General features: G+C 34.3%; 1 protein-coding gene across 2 annotated transcripts in view; it reads left to right on the top strand.

The window, feature by feature from the left end:
- Nucleotides 1-21986, top strand: part of LRP12 (LDL receptor related protein 12) — a 75267-nt gene that overhangs the window by 35116 nt on the left and 18165 nt on the right. The window contains exons 2-3 of one of the 2 annotated variants that reach the window (XM_047088970.1): nucleotides 1498-1554; nucleotides 19045-19180. In XM_047088970.1, the coding sequence (XP_046944926.1) occupies nucleotides 1498-1554; nucleotides 19045-19180 (193 nt within the window). The remainder of the gene's footprint in view (nucleotides 1-1497; nucleotides 1555-19044; nucleotides 19181-21986) is intronic. The other variant, XM_047088971.1, reaches the window with a different exon arrangement.

A 21986-nucleotide genomic window follows, 5' to 3' on the forward strand; every position in this document is an offset into this window, starting at 1 on the left:
GGCAAATCGTATTGATTTTATTGAATCAGTTTTTACATCATTTTATTTATGGTACCTATTTTTATAAGTTATAAGTGTTAAATAGGTGGGGGTTTCTAGTTTCAATTCTATGTAGCATTTAACATTGCTGAAAATAAATCTTGGTTTCTGTAGTATTAATGTACAATACTTAAATAACTATAATCAGATTTATTTATGTACTAAATCACACCTTTGTCTCCATTTCCATTGTATCATTTTTAATGGAGGGAAACATTTATTTTCATTTTGAAGGCTATCGCTGTAGTTGAGCTGAAAGGTTGTTTTCTGACTATTATTTTCTTCTTTGATAATAGCATATTTTACACAATTACAAAAGTGAATACTTGTTCAGTGCTATGCGCCACACAATGTATCAAGTGCTTAATTGGCATGATTTGACTTCATCATCATGACCTCCCTCATTTATTCATTCATCAGCTCTTCGAGCACCTGCTCTATTCCAGGAACTGTGCATGCAATTGTGAGCCAAATAAGCAGATTCTGCTCTCCCAGAGCCTAGTATATTGCAGGGTGCTATACAATAATCAGGCAATCACAGGAATGTGATGATTGTGAAAGACAAGTTGTTAATTACCATGCTTACTATTGTCTCTACTCTTTTCAACCGTCAGAGAGAATTCTACTTTAGCCCTCTAACCTTCTCCCACCTAGCTTCCTCCTCTACCCCACTGCAAGAATTCTTTCTCTTACAGCTGGATTCCTGAGCTGTGGTGATGCCAAATCGACCTAATGATTAGAGAGAGACTAAACTTTACAAGTAAAGATGAGCAATAGGTACAAGAAAAAAAAAGAATACCTGAAGGGACACTGTTCACATTAATTGAAGGAGTAAATATCCTCAGCACTTTAAATGGGAGTTTGAGGTGACCCTCAGTAACTTATTTCAGTTATTTTAATGCTTCCATGTGCCCAACTTTGTGGTAAGAAGTGCAGGAAATCAGCAGATACCAAAATAGGGTGTAATTCTGTCCCTACTCTTAGAACCATTAGAATTGTTGATGAGAAGAGGTTGAAAGATTTAGAAGACAAGGCAAGAAAGACATTATTATTTTTTAAGTACCAACATGTATGACCATTAAGCAGTAAGCGCATTGTGGACTAATTGAGCATGCTCTTGGTGGGATGCTGTTTTGAAGAAGTATGTGATTCTCTTTTCTAATAGTAGTTCTGAGTTCTCTTTTGATAGAATTTTTTTTCCTGATATTAATCAGATCTATAAATTTGATCTTCATGTATATAATACCACATTGTTGTGATTTCCAAAATGTTCTGTTATCCCTACTACGGTTATAATTTGGGGCTTCATTGTATTGTTTTGAAGATTATCATAAGAGATTTTAGTTCCTGAACACTACAAGTATCTCTATGTAGTTGTATTTCTTTTAAAGGTAGAATCCGAAAAAAACTTTATAAATTTTATCTTGGAAATTAGTTTATTATTGTGTTTAATTTTAGGAAATGGTGCTCTTGCAGAACATTCTGAAAATGTGCATATTTCAGGAGTGTCAACTGGTAAGTCATTTTTTTGTAATGTTTAAATTTCATGCATGACTTATATGGTAAATATTGAAAGCCACCTGGTATCTTACAAAGTGATATTTGGCTATAAAAATTATTACTGCTTTTTGCAGCATGTAATAAGGAATGAAGTAACTGGAACATGGAGAAATTCTCATAAGATAAAGTTGATACTTGCATGCCCCTGGATTGATTATACTCTTCCATACAGACGGCATAATTATTTTTTCTTATAAACATTAAACCAAAAAAAGTTAGCTCAACTTGCATTAGTATTTTCTTTCCATACAAAGTTACATGAAATGAAATTTATTAAAATGTAATTTTGAGTCTGTTTCTAGTATTAGAGCCTTAGAAAAGCATTTTTCTTTATTTTTTTATTTGAGTTACTACTATGCATAAAATTGTTCTTAAGTGCACAATTTATGTTCTTAAAAAGCAACCCAACAACATATTTGTATCCGTGAAATTCAGAAACTTGTTGAAGCAAATGCACTTTTTCCCATTCATCTAAACTTTTATAACTTAATAATTACGTAAAGGTCTATTACTATTATAGTTTTCGTTCTTAACATGATTTCCACAGCCTTGTTTTCTTTTTTGCTGTGTCAACTATAATTACTTAGGAGAGCAAAATCTTTTATTGTTGCATTTAGTGAAATAGAATTTCTTACCATTGTATTAATTATATTATTATTTCCTTTTAGTCTTGATAAGTTTTATGTGGTTAAAAAAATTATACTTTGTGTATTTATCAATCTACTGATTGATTTCCTCATGTCATCTTGTCCTTTTGTTATTTTTTCCTCAGATGAAGTAAAACAGACAGTTTTCTCTTTGGTTTTATGTCTGATTTTATATTCGAAAACTTAGTAGACTTAGGAGCTCTAAGAGTTAGTTTGCAGAGCCAAATGCATTGACAAGTGTGGTTTTCTGAAAAATGGAAGTGAGTGCCTTAGTTTGTTTCACTGTTCTCTTGTCTTTGAGTTCTGTATGATTTTCTACACATCAAGCAAAAATAAACTTATTTAAAAAATGACTTCAATTTTGTCCCTTTTTCTATTTTGAATAGCTGATGAGAATTACGATTATTTTTCCAAAACATTGAGGACCATGTTAATCTGCCCGGGCTACCATAACAAAATACACAGACTGAAATGGCCTATGTAACAGATATATTTATTTTTGCATAATTCCAGATGTTATAAGTTTAAGACCAAGGAGCTAGCAGGGTTAGTTTCTGGTGAGATCTCTCTTCCTAGCTTACAAATGGCCACCTTCTTGCTGTGTCCTCTCATGGCATTTCATCTGTGTTCAGAGAGGTCCCTAGTGTCTCTTCCTTTTCTTATAAGGACCCTAAGTCCTATAGGATTACATCCCACCCTTATGGCCTCATTTAACTTCATTTTACCTCCTTAAAGGCTCTATTTCCAAATACAGACAAATTGTGCTTAAACAAATGAGTTTGACGGGGGACCCAATGCAGTCCATAACAAGGACTTCAAAGAATTTTTTTTTATGTAGGTTCTAGCTACTGATATTTATTGTATTTGAAATTAAAACTGAGAAATTATTTTAAAATGCATTAATTTATTTTCAAGTAATAGTAATGAATCTATTGCATGTTTACATTAATAAAATAATTCTATAAAAAATGAATTTTCAAGACAAACATCAGTAAGAATTTATAATTTTGCAGTCTTTAAAGAATAGCTTAAGGGAATATAGCTGGATTTTTAGATTTGTAGAAAAAGATCTGTAGAAAAGACTGCCTTCAGTCTTTTAGTATGTTATTTTGTTTGACATATATGAAGACAGTCCAGTCTCACACTGATGTGTAATTGATAAAAGGAGGAGTATTTTTAACAGCCTTCTCAGATAATTTTGAATATTCTTCTTTGCTATTATACCAAAATTCAACAATTTGTAGTTCAAAGGTAGTTTCAAGTGGAATCTGAAACCATTGTAGTGAACTTTTTATTCTCTGTTACAGAAAAACCCAGTTGTCCTTTCTTGCCCTTGGGATGGGATTTTCTTTTACCATGCATTATTTTGTAATATGCAGTAGTAATTTACAAAATAATTGTTTTCTGAGTTTTGCAGATTCATATGGAGTATGAGAGCTATGGAAATTTCGACAGATTTAGTATTAGGCTCAGAATTTTGCTTCATTTCATCAAGATTAGATTCTACTTCATAATTTTTATGTTTGCTTGAAATTAGACTACGAAGCCACTAAGCTTTGATGTTTGTTGGACATCAAAATTACCCTTAAATAGATTCCTATTTGAAAAAAAAAATCAGCTTAAAAATTCAGCACTTAGAATATGTAGTTTTGCATATATTAATTTTGTTTATTTTCTTTTTATCTTGTTTATTTTCTACTTCTGTATTTCAGACATATATTTAGAAATGTGTATTCGTTTGCTGGGGCTGTCATAACTAAGTACCATAAACTAGGTGACTTGATAGGTTTATTTTCTCACAAATCTGGAGGCTAAAATCTGAGATCAGTGTGTTGATAGAGTTGGTTTCTTCTGAGGCCTCTCTCTTTGGCTTGCAGGTGTCCATCTTCTCCATGGATCTTCACATGGTCTTTCCTCTGTGTATCTGTGTGCTAATCTCTTCTTATAAAGGCACCAGTCATAGTGGGGCCTGGGTGGCTCAGTCAGTTGAGCATCCGACTTCGGCTCAGGTCATGGTCTCACACTCTGTGAGTTCAAGCCCCACATCAGGCTCTGTGCTGACAGCTCAGACCCTGGAGCCTGTTTCAGATTCTGTGTCTCCCTTTCTCTCTGACCCTCCCCCATTCATGCTCTGTCTCTCTCAGTCTCAAAAATAAATAAATGTTAAAAAAAAAACATTTTAAATAAATAAATAAAGGCACCAGTCATATTGGACCAGTCATGAGAGCCCACCCATATGACCTCATTTTAATTTAATTACCTCTTTAAAGATTCTATCTCCAAACCCAGTCACATTCTGAGGTACCAGAGGTTAGGACTTTAACATAGGAGTCTGGGGAGGGTGACACAATTCAGCTGATAGCAAAATGTGTATTTTAATGAAATGTTTATGCATCAAATTTATACATCAATAAAATGCTTAATTTCAGAGGTCAGTGAAACCTTATTAATGGTTTATTGTTTTTCCTGAAGGTTGTTCTTATAAAATCTTTCTTCTATGTAAAAAGAATAATATGAAATCTATTCCAGTTATCCCATTAAAAAAATAAATGGATGCTGTCTCAAAAGGTGCCCTCAGATACAGATTCATTGTGGTTTTGCTTTGGCCAGTGTGCAGCTATAGAAGATGTAATACTTGGTATTACATCTCTGAATTCTGTGCATCTCTAGGTGAAATGAGAGCTCCTTCAGCACTGGTCTAAATGGAGAACTAGCCTTCGGAAGAATCTCTAAATGTAGGACTTGCTTCCTCTTGAGACCAGCAAGCAGCAGAAGCGGCTTCTGCTTCATCCCTGCTCTCATATTACCTCTGCTACTCTCTTTGATGGTGCTCCGTGCTCTTGTCCAGTCTAGTTCCGTGCTTTTTGGAAACTGTACTGACAGTTTTAGAAATAATTTTAATTTGCCTACAGTTAGTGTTTCCACGTAGTTAATTGTCCAAATCAGAACACTTTCAAAGTGAAAAGTAACACTATTTTTATTATTCTAGTACTACAGACAAAACCAGGACTGTCCCAGACTGTGCAGGATATAAGGTCACTCTATGTGTGGGGCGCCTGGGTGGCTCAGTCTGTTAAGCATCCTACTCTTGATTTCGGCTCAGGTTATGATCTCATGGTTAGTGAGATCAAGCCCCATGTTGGGCTCTGGGCTGACAGTGTGGAGCCTGCTTGGGATTCTCTCTCCCTCTCTCTCTGCCCCTTCTTTCCCCCGCTTGCTATCTCTTTCTCTCTCAAAATAAATAAACAGCTTTTTTAAAAGTCACCCTATGTGTAATGAATTAAGTTTCATTTAACATGTATTAAAGCTCCTGTGGACCTTGTGCCAAGAAGGGTGGGAATAAGAAATGAGTAAAACATTCTTATCTCAAGGAACTTATTTTAATGAAGGAAGTAGATATGTGCAAAATGCACCTGTAATGTTGTATTAATGTAGTATCCTATAGTGAATAATAAGCATATTAATTGAGAAAATGAGTTTATGAAAGACCTATTTACAATATGTAGTGAGTAGTAAATGACAGTATTTTTCATATTTCATTATGAATAGCACTAAGTACTTAATTTTATTTTATTAATATGAATTTTGAGAATTCATATGAATTATAGGAATGATTTAATTTCTGATTGACAGTGTATTTTTGGTTCTTAGGCTTCAGGATAATTTGTTTCTATTTCCAATAATTCTATTCATTTTTGTCTTCCTCCTCCTCAAATCTTTGCCCAGAGAGAGAAGTCTTTGTCCTTTTGCTGGTTCTTATAAGTATTGGCATAAGAAAACATAAATTATAAAAAAGTATATATCAGATGATTTTAAAATGGGGAAGCATTACTGGATAAAATTTTATTTTCTATACATGTTTTATTTAGAACTTTTCATGGTCCAGAATTTTAAATCTGCTTTCATATATACAATAGAGGAAGGAGAAAGACAAATGGTATTTTTGTAAATCTAATAATATGTGAAAATCATGAAATTATATCATATGAACTATCAAATAATTTAATTGTATATGTTGATAGAGTAGAAATACTATTTCAGTGTTCTTTTTAAAAAATATGTAAATCAAATGTCTCCTCCTTTAAATGTCTAAATCTTTAAAACAGCTAACTTAACTGCTCATTTGCATAGAATGAGACATTTCTTAGGTGAGATTGATTAATAACAAGATCTTTACGTAAGTTAAACCAGTCTATTTGACTTTTTAAATTTACCTACTTTAAACTTTATGATCTGTGATATTTATTTCAATCGGAATAATTCTACAAATAATTTGGTTATGCCCTCCCTATTCTTAATTACTTCCAAATCAAGGTTTTTACTTGTTTTCATAAATTTTACTTACTCATTATGCAAGGTTCATCAAACATTTAGAAAAACATGGAAAAAGAGCAAGAAGATTAAAAAAGTCACCCATTAACTCTGCTTATTAGTATAATTAATAATAGTATTTTATTTCATCTGTCCTTTTTCTGTACATATATTAAAAATAATTGTATATGCATTTGAATTATAACTAATTTTGTCTCTTGCCCTTTCTGTTGAACATTTTATAGAATACATTTTTTCATAACCATTATTTTAATACCTGTATAAAATTCCCTTCAGTGGCTATGTTGTAATGTTCTTAAACATATCGGTGGATTGTTTCCAATGGTTTTTTCCTAGTCTGGGTCATGGTGCAAGCCTTTTTTTTTTTTCTAAGACTTTTTTTAGCATAGATTTCTAGAAGTGGGATTAGTGTATTAAAGGTCATAAATAATTTAATTTAGAAACTTTTTGACAGATTTCTTTCAAAAAGGACAATACTAGGGGCGCCTGGGTGGCGCAGTCGGTTAAGCGTCCGACTTCAGCCAGGTCACGATCTCGCGGTCCGTGAGTTCGAGCCCCGCGTCGGGCTCTGGGCTGATGGCTCGGAGCCTAGAGCCTGTTTCTGATTCTGTGTCTCCCTCTCTCTCTGCCCCTCCCCCGTTCATGCTCTGTCTCTCTCTGTCCCAAAAATAAATAAAAAAACGTTGAAAAAAAAATTAAAAAAAAAACAAAAACAAAAAAAACAAAAAGGACAATACCAGTTTACACAGCTGTCTGCAGTATATGAGAACACTTGTCTTGGGTGTGATCATGTTTTTCTCTTTAAACTTTTTTCTTATCATATTTCTTTTAAAGTCCCAACCTTTTATTTTCCCCAGACTGTTCAGAAATGTAATTGTTTACTTCTCTTTTTGATTCATGGCTGAGAGTTGTGGCATTGCATAGAATGAGAGAATGAGATTGGCTTTCTTTTATAGTTAGGCAAAACTACCCTGAATTTTAAAGAAGATTTTCTGGTTGCTAATAGGAACAGATGTTGGATCTTGCTGCTTTCTCAAATAGAACGTTTTTACATATGAGGATTAACACATTATTCCCAAGTCACTAGTGATACAGCTTCTAAATGCCTACCTTATAACATCAGTAGCTGAGGTTAGCTTTGTCTTGAGTCTACTTTACATTTAACTTGGATTTTTTTTTTGTCTTGCATTTCTGGGAGCTGAGAAAGAGAATATCTACTTAGGAAATTTCTTTTTTAAGCCTTGTTCATGTTAACTGAATTACCAGAGTATATAAAATAGACTTCAAATATTTTTTTTTAACATTTTTAGAAAATTTTATTATTTTTTTTAATTTATATCCAAGTTAGCATATAGTGCAACAGTGATTTCAGGAGTAGATTCCTTAATGCCCTTTAGCCCATCCCCCCTCCCACAACCCCTCCAGTAAGCCTCTGTTTGTTCTCTATATTTAAGAGTCTCTTAGTTTTTGTCCCCCTCCCTGTTTTTATATTATTTTTGCTTCCCTTCCCTTATTCTTATGTTCATCTGTTTTGTATCTTTAAGTCCTCATATAAGTGAAAGACTTCAAATAGTTTTTAAGTATTGTCCTCCCTTTATTTCGTCAGAATTTTTATTCTATTAAAGTCATTACCTTTGTGTTTGTATATTTGCATTTTATAGTTTCTATTATGGTATTCAGAGGCGTAGCATACTGCTGATCCTATAACCCTTTTAAAACAAATAATTAGTTGTGGCCTTTTTAATTAGGATATATTATTTTCTAAATTGCAGTTATTTTGCCTACAAATTAGTTAGTAATATTTTGCATTAGTGTTAGAGCACTGTTGTAAAGTGACTTTTGTTTTTAGCTACCATTTTGGGCTTAAATACTGTAATGCAGTATTTTGAAGTTTCCCTGGAAGAACATCCTGTCTGATAACACTTTTATTATCCTAGAATTTTCAGATCTTCCGAAAGGAAATAAAGCCTAAACTCTAATTATTTGATAGCAGTTTATAATTATTTTTTTAAATATAGAGAAGTTGCATGAATAAAGCAGCAGGTGTAAGTGGTCTTTGTACCTTTCATTTGTGATTTTAATATTATTTTCAATTATTCAAGCAAATACTGGACTTCCTCCTAAACTTACTAAAAAGAATTTCACCAGTTCTTTTGACCGGTATTATATGGTGTGTCTTTTATCCATGTTTCAAATGGAGAAAAGAAATAAAGTTTATTATATTTTAGGTGATACTGAACCCATTAGGGTTTTTAGGATTTCAGAATATAAAAAAAATAGAACTTAACGTGAACCCAGGAAACCATCTTTCAAATGAATAAAGTGAGTAGAGAATACAAGACAGAGTTCATTTTTTAAAAAATAATGGACATGTTTTAAGATACTGTTAATTTTTTAAAGTATTGCCTGCCTTCAGAGAATTTATTCATGAAATGCTTTAGCTTCTGGAGTAGAGCATTCCTTGAAACTTTTAGAAAAGAAAGTAATGATAGTAATATAACTTTATGTATTGTACTTTTATATGTAGCATTACATAGTATATAATTAAATATTATTTATGATGTTTTATTATATAATAATATTTTATGTGAAGCCTGTTTCTGTATTATGTAATAATATTTCATGTATTAGCATGTCTTTATCGAACAATTGCATATTAATAGCAGATAATTACATAGAATAATTTTATATTATATTATCATAAGAAACAGTGTTAAAACAGTAAGCGTGAGCACCAGGACCATAGATAGAACAGGTGGTAATGTGACAGAAGTGTGTGACACTTAGACGATGGAAGTGAAACTCAACCACTTGAGTGAGCGAGCCAGATCCTGTGAAGATGTAACACATTGCGTTCAAAGGTTTGATGTTTTCTCTACTACTCTGTAACTTTGAGAATAATTCTTTTCCTACTTGGAGAATAACTCTTCAAAGTGAGATAGCATGTGACTTATTTGTGATTTTGCTGAGGCATGAATTTGAATTAGAGGCACTGTGCAGCGAGCGGTTGTGCAAGAGCCAGTCACTTGGTGGATGAGCAGAACGGACTTGGGATTCCAGTTGACTAACAGCTCCGTAAAAGGGGTGGTGCGATCTTAAACTGCAGTACTGGAAATAGAGTATCCAGAACAAAGTAGGTGGTAGTTCGTCTTTCCTCCTCTCTTAAACACACTCCGGGTAGTATATTTATTGCTGGGTGTCACTCTTGGCAAGACACTAAGACACTCCTGGGAAAAGATGTGAGTATATAAAAAGCCCTGTCAGAGCTGAGAGAGGTGGCTTAGAACATCACGAGCATCAAGGCCAATATGTGTTTGCTCAGGTGCTGATTTCTGCTCTGCTTCTTCTATTTTTCCAGCAAGAATCACAGTAAACTTCAAAATTAATGTTATTTCCCATTCAGGGAATAGAAGTAGCTTGCTTAGCATTTGACTCTTCTGTAGTACTTAAAATTGGGAAATGTAGGTACCATATCAGTAGTTTTTATGCCCATACAGGAGAAAATTGCCCTTTTATGCCCTTAAAAAAAGGTATAAAACTTTGAGTCTTCTCCATTTACCTTATCTTACACTTTGCTAGCAAAATTCAGAATTACTCTTACTACTTAGAAATTTTAGGATAAAGCTACTTGGATAGTTCTATTAAGGGTACTCTCCTTATCTTGTTCATATTGTGCTATGACCCTTTTGGAACTGGAAAAACTGTATGGTTTTTTTTTTTCCCATTTTTCCTCCTTTTTCCATATTTTGTGCCTCTTGGCTTTTTAAAAAAATATATATATGTGTGTGTATATATATATATATATATATATATTTTTTTTTTTTTTTTTTTTTTTTTTTTTTTTTACTGCGATGTTCCCTTGATCATTGTTTGTTCTGGACAACCTGCCTTGATTAGAGCTGAAGACCACATGAAATATTTTGGTCCTCAAAAAACATATTTAAACTAACATGAATAAATATATTGCTGCATTCATTCTTATGTATCTACATTAATGAAAAGGAATATTCATTTAACTATAAGGATTCTACTGTAATATTCTACTCATAGTAGAAATATTCTACTATAATATTCTACTTGTAGTAGAAATGTGTGATTTCTGGTAATAGGTTTGAAAATAATGAGAGTCCTGAGTGTAAGCGATAGATTGATACAAACTTTTCTGCCTGTACTGATTCTTACCTTTCAGATGACACCTAAATCCTTCCCATCTTAAGCTAGTAAATATTGCTGTTAGGGTGCTAGTAATTGTTTCCATAAAAAAAGAGAAGTTTAGTTTTCTGACTTTCTGAAAACATTGGAATGAAGCGTGAAGTAATTCTAAGGGAATTCTACCCATGTCCAATCTCTTTCTCCTTCCAGTTCTGTCCATCCTCAGTGTGTTGACTGTCCTGACATTTATGTTATGTGAGAGCTCAGCTCAGATACCAGGTATTCAAGGAATCTGGGCAACAAAAGTTCAAAGAAATCAAAACACTGGGATGGGCAACACACCCAGTCAAGTTGTAAGAAGAGAACTTTCAAACTGAAGTCATTTCTTCCTGACCATGGGCTCCTAACCATCGTCTTCTGGGGAGGTTGCAAGGGCTTAGCTGTGTTGCAAGGACTGTCTGAAGAGGGACCCTCTTGTACTTCATTCATCTGCAGATTCTGACACTCGCCTGGTACTTGCCTGATACTGGGCTCAGTGGCCCATAGACTTCCTACTCAACATGCTTGCTTCCCAAATTCTGAGTGTCCAACATTAAGAATATTACCACCTTCCATTAGTCCCCCAGCCTTCCCTGCTTTTCCCCTTCTCTGTTCCTCTGTCCTTTGAAATGTCTCCTTCGGCCTTCATCACATCCTCTTACTGCTGTTTTATCCCATGCCCTAAACATCTTACCTATAATTAACCCCTACATGTATATTTTTTATAAAAGGTAGGTCCTAGAATAGAGTTTATAAAGTCTTAATTCCAAAGAGACTTAGAAGCAGATTAGTCCTGCCTGCAGTCACTACATAGATTTGTACTAAATAGGAATCCGTCTTTAGGTGCTTTAAAACCTTTTCTGTCTGTGCTAATACAGGACCAAAGTTCTTTTTTCCAAAATAGACTACTTTTATCTTTACTGAAATTCTGTTGAGGCAGCTCCCTCCACCCCCTTGATAATTGTTCCAAGTGTCATAGGGAGCTCTAGGGCAGGTGTGTGTCTTAGTGGTTAAGAGTGTGTCCCTCGAAGCCTGTTGCCTAGGTTCAAACCCCAGTTGTGACACTTACTAGCTTTTTTGTGATCTTGGGAAAATTAATTTCTCTCTGCCCCCATTGTGTTCTTTTCTGTTAAATAGGATAATAATACTAAGAGTTAAAGAATACTAGGAATTAAATACTAAGAATTAAAAGGAAGTACCCGATAGGCAGTAACATTATCATTAGTCATGTGATCCACAGGCCTGACCACACACTCCTCATTTTGATTGTATTTACAGGCCTTCAACTCATGAACCATAAACTTCTGACTTGCAGCAGGAATCTCATCTTCAGCCTTGTGCACCATAATTAACCTTTAAGTTTCAAACTGCTGCCCTTCTCCTAAATTAACTGGACCAGTAGGTATCTGGTTTGCATGCTAATCATCTATCTACATATCCTAATTTTCCATGTCCTGCTGCCTTGTACTGCTTTTGCACTGGCACACTCGTTTCCACGTATCCTGTGATTCCCTCGTCAGCTTTCCAGATCATTCTTTTCTCTCATCCCATGCGCCCATTTAGTAGTCACCATTTGCTTACCACTTTTCTTATTTTGGAGATGGCATTTTTTCTTAAGTACATCTGTTTCCATTGGAATTAAATTCTTCTCAGTAGTGTTTTCAACATTTGGAATTGCTTTTGTATTATCAGACATAATGGAGCTAATCTTTATAAAATACTGTACTCTGAAAATGAGACAGCCAAATGATAGTGACCACCATTGACTATAAATGCTGTCTTTTGCTTATAAACAGAGTGAACCTGCTCTTGTTAGATAATGAAACTTCTGTAAAGTGAAATTTTACAGGTTGGAGGATTTGCTTCTTAGCTGATTTCTATGCTTCACCAGTTTCTTTATTTGCATCACATCACTTCTTTTCATAGTAGCCTACCTTGGCTTGACTAGCGTCTACAGAATTGAGTCATTAAATTTTTCTAATTTGGAATGTGCTCTTTCTTTACTCTGGCTCTGCCTACTTCTGTTCTGTGAAGGAAATGCTGTGTTAATAGTCAAGTAAGCCCTCCCTGTTCTATACTTACGTAATGCAGGTTTTTTGTATGTGTGGGTCTTTGCGTCTGTTTAGTAACACTATGTCCTCATGATACATCGTGTGAAATTACTTTAAAACGTATTACATCACTTAGGACTACGTATGTTGTTTTGTATGTTCTCCTGGCTGTTTATATGTTTCTTGGATTATGAATAAGCATATCTCATTATTGCAACACTGCAGTTTCCATGAGACCATGAATTCTCCTCATGCTCTTTTGTGCCTTTCATATGTATTTTATCTACTTTGGTGGTCAGTGAGCACAGTTGATTTTTATTTGCTTTTCAGTTTCGTGATTTATTAAAACCAAAGGCACAAAGATTCCATGTCGCTTTTAGTCTCAACTACTTATCGTCCTAAAATGTCAACCTTTGTCAGTTTTGAAAAGAAACCCAGCTCTTCATCTGTAGAACAGGAAATTGTAGTTTTCATTTTCTTTTACAGGTAGTTCAGCTCTAATCGTAAATTTCCTTGCCTGCTTCTTTTCTCCTCAGGCTTTAAAACCATGAAATCTCAAGTTGAAGGGCAGTTTATTTGACATTATTTTGAAATCATCCTATCCTCTCCTCTGCCATGTGTCCTGTAAAATAGAGGTTGTTTGAATACTTCCTATTTAAAGATGATAGCTATAGTACATTAATCCATCTTAAAAACCATAATTCTTTGCTTTTCTTTGAGATTATTGGAATAGTATCAGGTTAAACATGAAGAAATCTTGAGTATTTTCTCAGTTTTGTCATTTTCTAAACTATACAGTAAGATCTTTGGATTTTAAGCCTGAAAACTAATATCAAAATCTTATTGAGAACTCCCATCAGTGAATCTCTGCCTATTCATTCCTTAATTTTCCCTTTCTTATTTGATAAGCAGTCAGATAACCTCTTCACTACATAATCTTATGGAGAAGATGCTGTCCAAGTTGAAAGCTGCCATCCTTTGAGTGAACATTTGGGACCTCTTTAACTTGGGAGTTTCTGTTTCCGCAGTTATGGGAAATTTATCAAAAGTAGAGAGAATGGATTATCATCATGCAAAATTCTTGAGTGCTTCTTTATATCTAAAAATACCGACCAGAGTAAATTAGATACACATGTTTTTTGTGGATGCTTGTATTCTAAGAGAGTTGATACTGGTTATTAAGAGATCAATTAAGGAAGCAAAATGAACAGACTAAAACATAGTCATTTCTGCCATAATGCTACATATGTGTTCCTAGGAAATCTCACATTCTTTAAAATTAAACATTAAACTAACAGGGCATGTGACAGAAGTAGTGTTGATACAGATCACTTACAACTATGTAGCTTTGCAAAGTATAGCCCTGATGAAATATCAATCCAAATGCTAACACAGTCAAATACCCCTGGCATTTATACCTAGAATCAGTCCAGACTTTGCAGTCATATCCTTTAGGCTTCCTGCTTACTCCTTGAAGACATTTTCTTCTAATGGAGAACAACTTCATCAATAATAAGAATATAATTCAGAAATACCCTTCATTAAAATGTTTTGTTTCCGTAGCAGGAAAATGTCTTCATGTCCCCATTTGTACGAGCAACCTCCCAAGATAGATTAAAATAGAGGAAAGTCAAGCAGTTCTTTAAGCTTGTAAAGTAACCACTTGGCAATAAAGGAAAGCCATTCTATAGAGTGTTTATATTTTTTCTTAAACTGTGAAAAACTCCTGCTTCTGATTACTTCAGATCCTTAACATGCTGGAAATAAAATCTGTCACAACTTTGCATTATACTCACGAGATTCTTCTATCTACTAGTTACGTATAAACTATTTCTCACTGAAGAATCGGTCAGATTGGGGCTAAAATAATTATGTATAAGCAGTAGAGAACGAATGGGTAGAATAAACATGGGTAAAAGAAGGTCAGGTTTGGTATATCCCAAGTTGGGAATGTAGTCAAAATCTGGAAAGATGAGCTTCAGACTAGCAGAAATATGTAAGCAGTGTGGTTCAAAACAAAATTAATTTCCTAAAGCATTATTTTGTGGGTATGTATCCTAACCTCATCCTTACCCTGGCGTCTGCCCATGTTAGATAACCAGTTAATTGCGGCATAATTTCTCATTCTTTCTAGAGCATAATGGTGCCAGTACATACTAAATGAATAATCTGTGTCTCTTTCCCACATAGTCTGAACACAGCCTTAGTAGCCATCTCAATAAAGCATTCCAAGGCATTGCTACCAGCCAGTCTGACTTGGTAGATCATGTGCTGTTATTTATTGACAATTCACTTCAATCCAAGCACTGTGCTAAGTCCTTTACCATAATAGTTATATTTAGCCTTTGTAGCATTCTAGATGGTCGTAGTGTTTAAATCCCCATTTATAAGTGAGAGGATGGAGGCTTAAGTATTATGAAATTGATTTGTAACAATAAGTCACCCCAAATCTTTTAATATAAGGATATAAAATTAACAACATTAATATAAATAAATTTAAGAAAAATGATATTACAGTTGAGGGTAGGTACTTGAGCTGAAGGGTTACGATGAATTAGAAATGGGAAATCATTAGAAGACCCTGAAATAATGAAAAAAATAGAGGACTCACAGGAAGTCAGTTGGAAGATTGGGGTGGATGTTGGGAGATAAAGCAGGCCTAAGAGGTGATAAAGGCATTCTCAGAGTTTGACTTGGAAATCTCTAGTTTTAGTCACTATTAGGCCTGACTTACTTCGTATGCTTGGAAATCCTTGAAGTCACCTGTAATACTAAAGTAAATTTCCTTTCTATTTGAATTAGATGAAGTGACTATTCCTTTAACCAGTTGATGCCTAAGAATAAAGATTAAGAATATAGGATAGAAAGAAAGATTTGTGAAATATACCATCCTGATCATGTTGAATTTGATGTTGGAATGTCCAGCGGGCATTTGACTAATGCAGAATCTCTGCGTTAGAGATTTTAAACCCATGAACTGTAGATAATAGCTGAAATTGTACGATGGAATGGGACCCTTCCCTAGAGAGTGAGGAGAGCAGAAGGCTTGGAATGAACTACAAACACCAGCATTCCAGGAGCTGGCTGAAGAAGGAGGCCTTGGACTAGAGAACTAACAGGACAGTCAGAGGGAGGAGGAGAGCCAGAGAGGCTGTGTCAGCAAGTCAAGGTAGTAGTGTATCAAGAAGAAACAAACCACTGTCATATACTCCAGAGAGATCAAGGAAGATGGGAATTGAGCATCCCTTCGATACGGCACTGATGTCTGTGATGGTTTTGCCAGCTGGCAAGATTTTCATGGAATTCAAATTGGAATCATATTTCAGTAGGTCAAAGAGAAATTAAAAAGTCAGAAAATACAGAAAAATGTATGAGTTCATCCTGATGAGCCATCAGAAGGGTAGTGGAAATATATCATCATGATGGGATATGGGGTTGGGCATGAGTTAGCGCTGAAATAGACCTTAGAGATATTCAAATAGCAACTTCTTATTTTAACACATAAAGAAATCAAGACCCAAAGAAGTTTAGTAGTTTATAGCATGACAAAACCAGTAAATGGCAGGTAGAACGGATAGCATCTAGGTCTCATGAATCCAAATCTACCCAGATACATATGTAAATTCCTAGCCCAAAAGGGACAGAAAACTTTTTTAGTGGTTTCTAATGTTAATCTTACTGTTTTAACATTTGAATTTACTCTTTCTTAGAGAAAGGTATGCGCTATGGCTGTTCTAAATTATATTTATCTATATGCCCAGCGTACTGTACATGCAAAAAATGTGTTGATAAAAAACCACCAGCTGGATCTGAAACAAAATGCCAAACTCAGTCATGTTGCAAATGTGCAAAATTAAATCAAAATATGTATTCATAACCAATTAAGGGAGAAACATGATACTAGAGTTTTGTTTTTAAAGTACTTATTGAATTAGAAATGTAAAATACTGAATCTCAAAATAACCATTCTTATGGGTGGTGTGTCTTATCTTCAGGCAGTCGTATGAAAATGAAGTATTTTTGAGCATATCAGAACATAACATATTTCGTTTTTGGTATAAGAGCACCACCTATGGGTGTCTCAGTTATTCAGGGGGGAGAAATTTAAAACCAAACCTAATAAAATTCCAGCTTTTCACCAATAACTGGTCCATCCACTTATATAAAGGCTAACAATTGTCTACGTTGCCATAAATTATCCCTACCTGGTTTTTGCTTTGGCATACTACTCCGAAATGCTTTGGCAAGAGATAATGAAGAAAGAAAAAGTTCTTATAAATTACTTTGGATGTCTTTTCTTTAATTATTGTGATAACTCATTAGAGCAAAGTTAAAAGCAAAACTCTGACTTCATGGTCAGTAAGCTCACATGCGGATAAATTTAATCATTTTCTAGAGTATCATTCATCAAAATTTTTTTAAAAGTTTATAAGGGAAATTTTACTCAATGAAATTTAACAAAAAATATTGGAAGCTTTGACTATGAATGGGCAATAAGATGTGTACTAGGCTCTTGATATATCCTTGTATTCTATGCTGTGAAGGTTTTTTTTTTTTAAGTGATTAAAAACAAGATCCTTTTGGTGCAGTGTTCCCTAATTCCAGGGTAGACCCATTTTAGGCATGAACATTTTTTTTCTTCACTAAAGTACATTTTAAAACCTAGATTTTTCTTCAGAGATTGGGTTATTCTATAGAAGTAAGGATTGAGTCTTTAAGCAATATAGCTTGCTTTATTTTGATCATTATAGATAATTTTTTTTAATTGCATAATATACTTCTTGGCATTCTAACTTAAGTTGAATGGATATAACCTCTGCTATCAAAAAAATGACCATTTTTACAAATTATAATTGTAATAGGGATTCTTGCCTATCTACAAATTGGGTTAACTAATTTTTAAAAACAGCAGAACTCAAAAAGCATGAAAGTTCAGGCCACCTATTACACCAGGCACTTTGCTTACAAAGATTCATTTATTCACTCAACAACTCTTTTAGCTAGGAATGACCACTAATTAGTATGAAAGGACAGTCCTCTCTTACCTTTTGGAAGATAGGCAGTACTATGCATATTCTGAGCTGTCGTGGTTTTTTAGTTCAGCACATACTTTATTCTGAAAATTGCCTCCATTACTTCTAATAACTGTGTGTACCTCTGGCCGCTACTTTCCTCACTTCTATTTCTAATTTGCGACTTCTTATCTATCTGATTTTAAAAATCAGATAATCTAATATATTGAAATTACATCAAATAAGAGGTTTTAGGGTTTTAAATCTTACTGAAAGCTTATACATTCATCATGTATTTTTTGTAGCCCAGTGGCTATTTTTTAAATTGAGGGAGAATAAATTGTCACATTATCTGCTGACTTCTGGATAGGTAAAATGTGCACTGTGTCACTGTGAGAGTTCAAGATAATGCAAGAACAAACCAGGAAAGTGTTGGTAGTAGTTTGAGTTTATTTTGTATTTCTTCACGATATTCAGATCTGATCACATACTGATATTTTAATCACTATTTCAAGCCTTTATTTTTCACATAATTTAGGAATCATTTATCACCCTCTAATAACATTTAGAAATATTCATAGAATAAATTAAAGATTTCCTTTGCAGTAATTTTGAAGTATAGTGTTTTGCTGTCTTTATCCAGTCATCCACTAACTTCTTAATGACCCAGCATCTTGCTGTTGTGTTTATATGTGCTTCCCCTTAATTATTTTGTCCAGAAGACTATTTATATACATACATATGTATATAATAGTTTTTTAATTTAAAGTATCCAGAAAATAAAATGGTACTTTTAAGGATCTAAACACAGTAGTTCGGCAAACATTGAACTTTATAGGTAGTTTATAAGAAAGAAAATGAATTTAAAAGGTGAGTTTTGAAAAAAGATAGATGGATCACTTGATCAGAATCCATGGCTAAAGCTCGTAATCCTGACTCTTAAACTGTTATTCAGAGATCTAATTTGAAAACTCCCATGCCTCCCCAAAATGTGTACTTAATTAGCATAAGATCCTTTGACTAAGGGGAAGAAAATAAAATATCTTATTAGAATAATAAAAACTCTTTAAGGTTGATAATACCATATTTTATTGTATATAATTTGATCTCTAAAGTGTTGTGGGTTTTTTTGTTTTTTAAATAAAGACTGATTTACTTAGTGCTCTGTTTTAAAGTATAATAATTAGCTAAGATTGCTTTGGCTTCTTACAGCTTGTGGAGAGACTCCAGAACAAATTCGAGCACCAAGTGGTATAATCACAAGCCCAGGCTGGCCTTCTGAATATCCTGCCAAGATCAACTGCAGCTGGTTCATAAGGGCAAACCCAGGGGAAATCATTACTATAAGGTAATGCCGATACCTTTCTGTATTATGTATAATATTTTATTATATATATACTTATATATATAATATAAACATATATATGTTTAATATATAATATTTTATTATAAATATGATATTTTTATAGAATATAAATTCAGGTTCCAAGTATCATCCCTCAGCATGCAATTATATTAAAAGACAACTTTCTAAAAATGTAATAAACTGTAGTTACCAGTACCATATTAAGAGTAGGAGTAATGGCCCATCCTTCCTGTACTGTGTGGGTGTATGTTTTGAATGTTTTCTGATGGTGGTAGTGGATTTCCACTGAGCCATCCATATTCTTGTAGGTCATTTTTTAACAAAAGGTGCACATTTGAGAAGTAGCTTATTAGGGTCAAGAGTGTAACCTTTAGCTATGGAACAAATAAACAAAACTCACTAATCCACTTGGACACCTAGCCCATAACCTTAATCTCATTAGTAGAATCCTCTATCTTAATAAGCTAAAACATGATTGTAGTGTTTATCTGTATACATGTACGTATATAAAACTTGAAACAGGCTGATAATGGATAAACGTTGTATCTAGGAAAATCTCCTTTTTTGTAACGTTGAAATAAAAGAACTTCTGTTAAGAATATAAAATGAAAGATACTCCTAGAAGAAACATAAGTTTCTAAGAATAAATATAAATAAGGCAGATTAAGATTCACTTTAGTAACATTTAAAATTGTATAGAAAAACCTTGAGGATAAGATACTAAGGAGAAAATATTCAGTGGAACTAGATAATGCTTGCTTAAGGAAGTTATATCAAGGCTATTAAAAAAAAAATGCCTGAAGAGGAGAAAAAGAAAAAAAATAGTGTGCTTAAAGAACTGTGGTTGGAAATGAAACACAAATAAAGTCACGCCCACCACGGAGGCAGTGTCTGCAACAGCACAAAGGCCAGCATCCGCGTCTTCAACATTGTTTCATTAGGAACATTTTTATAGGCAAGAGTATGGAATTTTAGATTTAGAAGAGACCGTGCACATCATAGACTCAAATCCCTTCTTTACATTTTTTAAAACTAAGATTGTAAATTTAGCCTACTTTTGTGGGGGTTTTTGAAGTATAACTAACATACAATGGTATATTCGTTTCAGGTGTACAACATCCTGATTCAACAGTTCTCTACATTATTCAGTGCTGACCATGATAAAGTAGTCACCATCTGTCACCGTACAATGTTATTATAATATATTGACTACGTTCCCCACGCTCTATTTTTCATCTCAGCGACTGACTTATTTTATAATGGGAAGTTTGTACCTCTTCATCCCCTTTATCTGTTTCATCCAGCTTCCTTTTTTGTATCCACTAACTAATGAGACACCCACTGTCTCTTGAGAAACACAACTGTGTCCTATCCCCCTTTGTCTGTGGAAGCCGTAAAACAGGGGCCATCTGGTTTGCTTTCCATCTGGTCTCTTCTGCCCCGGGCCAACATCTTCTGGAACACCAGAGCTGAGCTTCTCTGGAAACCGTTCTGCTCTGTGAGAAGGGTGAATGTCTTGCTGGATGGATTGATAAGATGTGCTACTAAGGTTATCCTTCTGCAGCACTGCCCGAGCTGGAACCCAGACGATACACCTATTTTCTATTACTTATAATATGTTTACAAAGTAGCATTTTTACCATAGGAATTCCAAGTATAAGATTTCTTTCCACATAAAACTAGAGTTGTGGGAAATTTTTATCTCTTAACCTAAAAGTCCAACCCCAAAATTAAATTTGCCACCTACCAGCTCAGTTCCATAAAACTTGTCAATTCTTGCCAGCACGGAGGAGGCTGCATGGAACACTGCCACTTGGTTCTTTTTTTATTATTATTATTTGAGAGACACAGAGAGAGCTTGAGCAAGCAATGGAGAGGAACAGAGGAAGAGAGAGAGAGAATCTCAAGCTGACTCCACGCTTAGTGTGGAACTCAACACAGGGCTTAATTTCATGACCTTGGGACCATGGCCCAGGCCAAAACCAAGAGTCAGATGCTCAACTGACTGAGCCACCCAGGTGCCCCTGCCATTTGGTTCTGATCGTGTGTTGGACCCTTTAGATTTTACAAAGATACACCAAAACCAAGCACAATGCTGAAATGCAGAACAAAATTAGAGATGGACCATACATCTAAAGGAAAATTTCCCAAATTCCAGACAAAGTTAGTGAATTTGGATTTACCCAGCCTAATGAGATCAGAAAGTGATTTTAGTAATTGTCCTAGTTCTTACTGAAATCATTGTCATGGTAACACCAAACTTGAGAAGGGTCACATACATACAAAGACAACCAAGTTTCACTTGTGAATATTGGTGTAATCCTAAATTGTTCAAAAGAAATTTATACCATAATCAAATGCAGCTCATTTAGACACACAAGTCAGTCACTATTAGAAAATTTTAAATGAATTTACCATATTAACAAGTCAAAGAAAAAGTATATGATTATCTAGAATAGATGTTTTAAAGCATTTGATAAAAAGAAAACATTCATTCCTGAGTTTAAAATAAAATTAAAATCTAGATAAAGGAGGGAAACTAAAATTATAGACTATAAACAATATTTAGAGCTGTCCTTGTAAAAACTGGTTAGGGGCGCCTGGGTGACTCAGTTGGTTAAGCATCTGACTTCAGCTCAGGTCGTGATTGCACAGTTTGTGAGTTCAAGCCCCACATCAGGCTCTGTGCTGGCAGTTCAGACCTTGGAGCAGGCTTCAGATTCTTTGTCTCCCTCTCTCTCTGTCCTCCCCCATTCACATTCTGATTCTCTATCAAAAATAAACAGAC

This window comes from Lynx rufus, unplaced genomic scaffold, assembly GCF_022079265.1.
Source record: "Lynx rufus isolate CCGP_SWC_20201006 ecotype Redwood Valley unplaced genomic scaffold, mLynRuf1.p SCAF_26, whole genome shotgun sequence".
Classification (NCBI taxonomy): domain Eukaryota; kingdom Metazoa; phylum Chordata; class Mammalia; order Carnivora; family Felidae; genus Lynx; species Lynx rufus.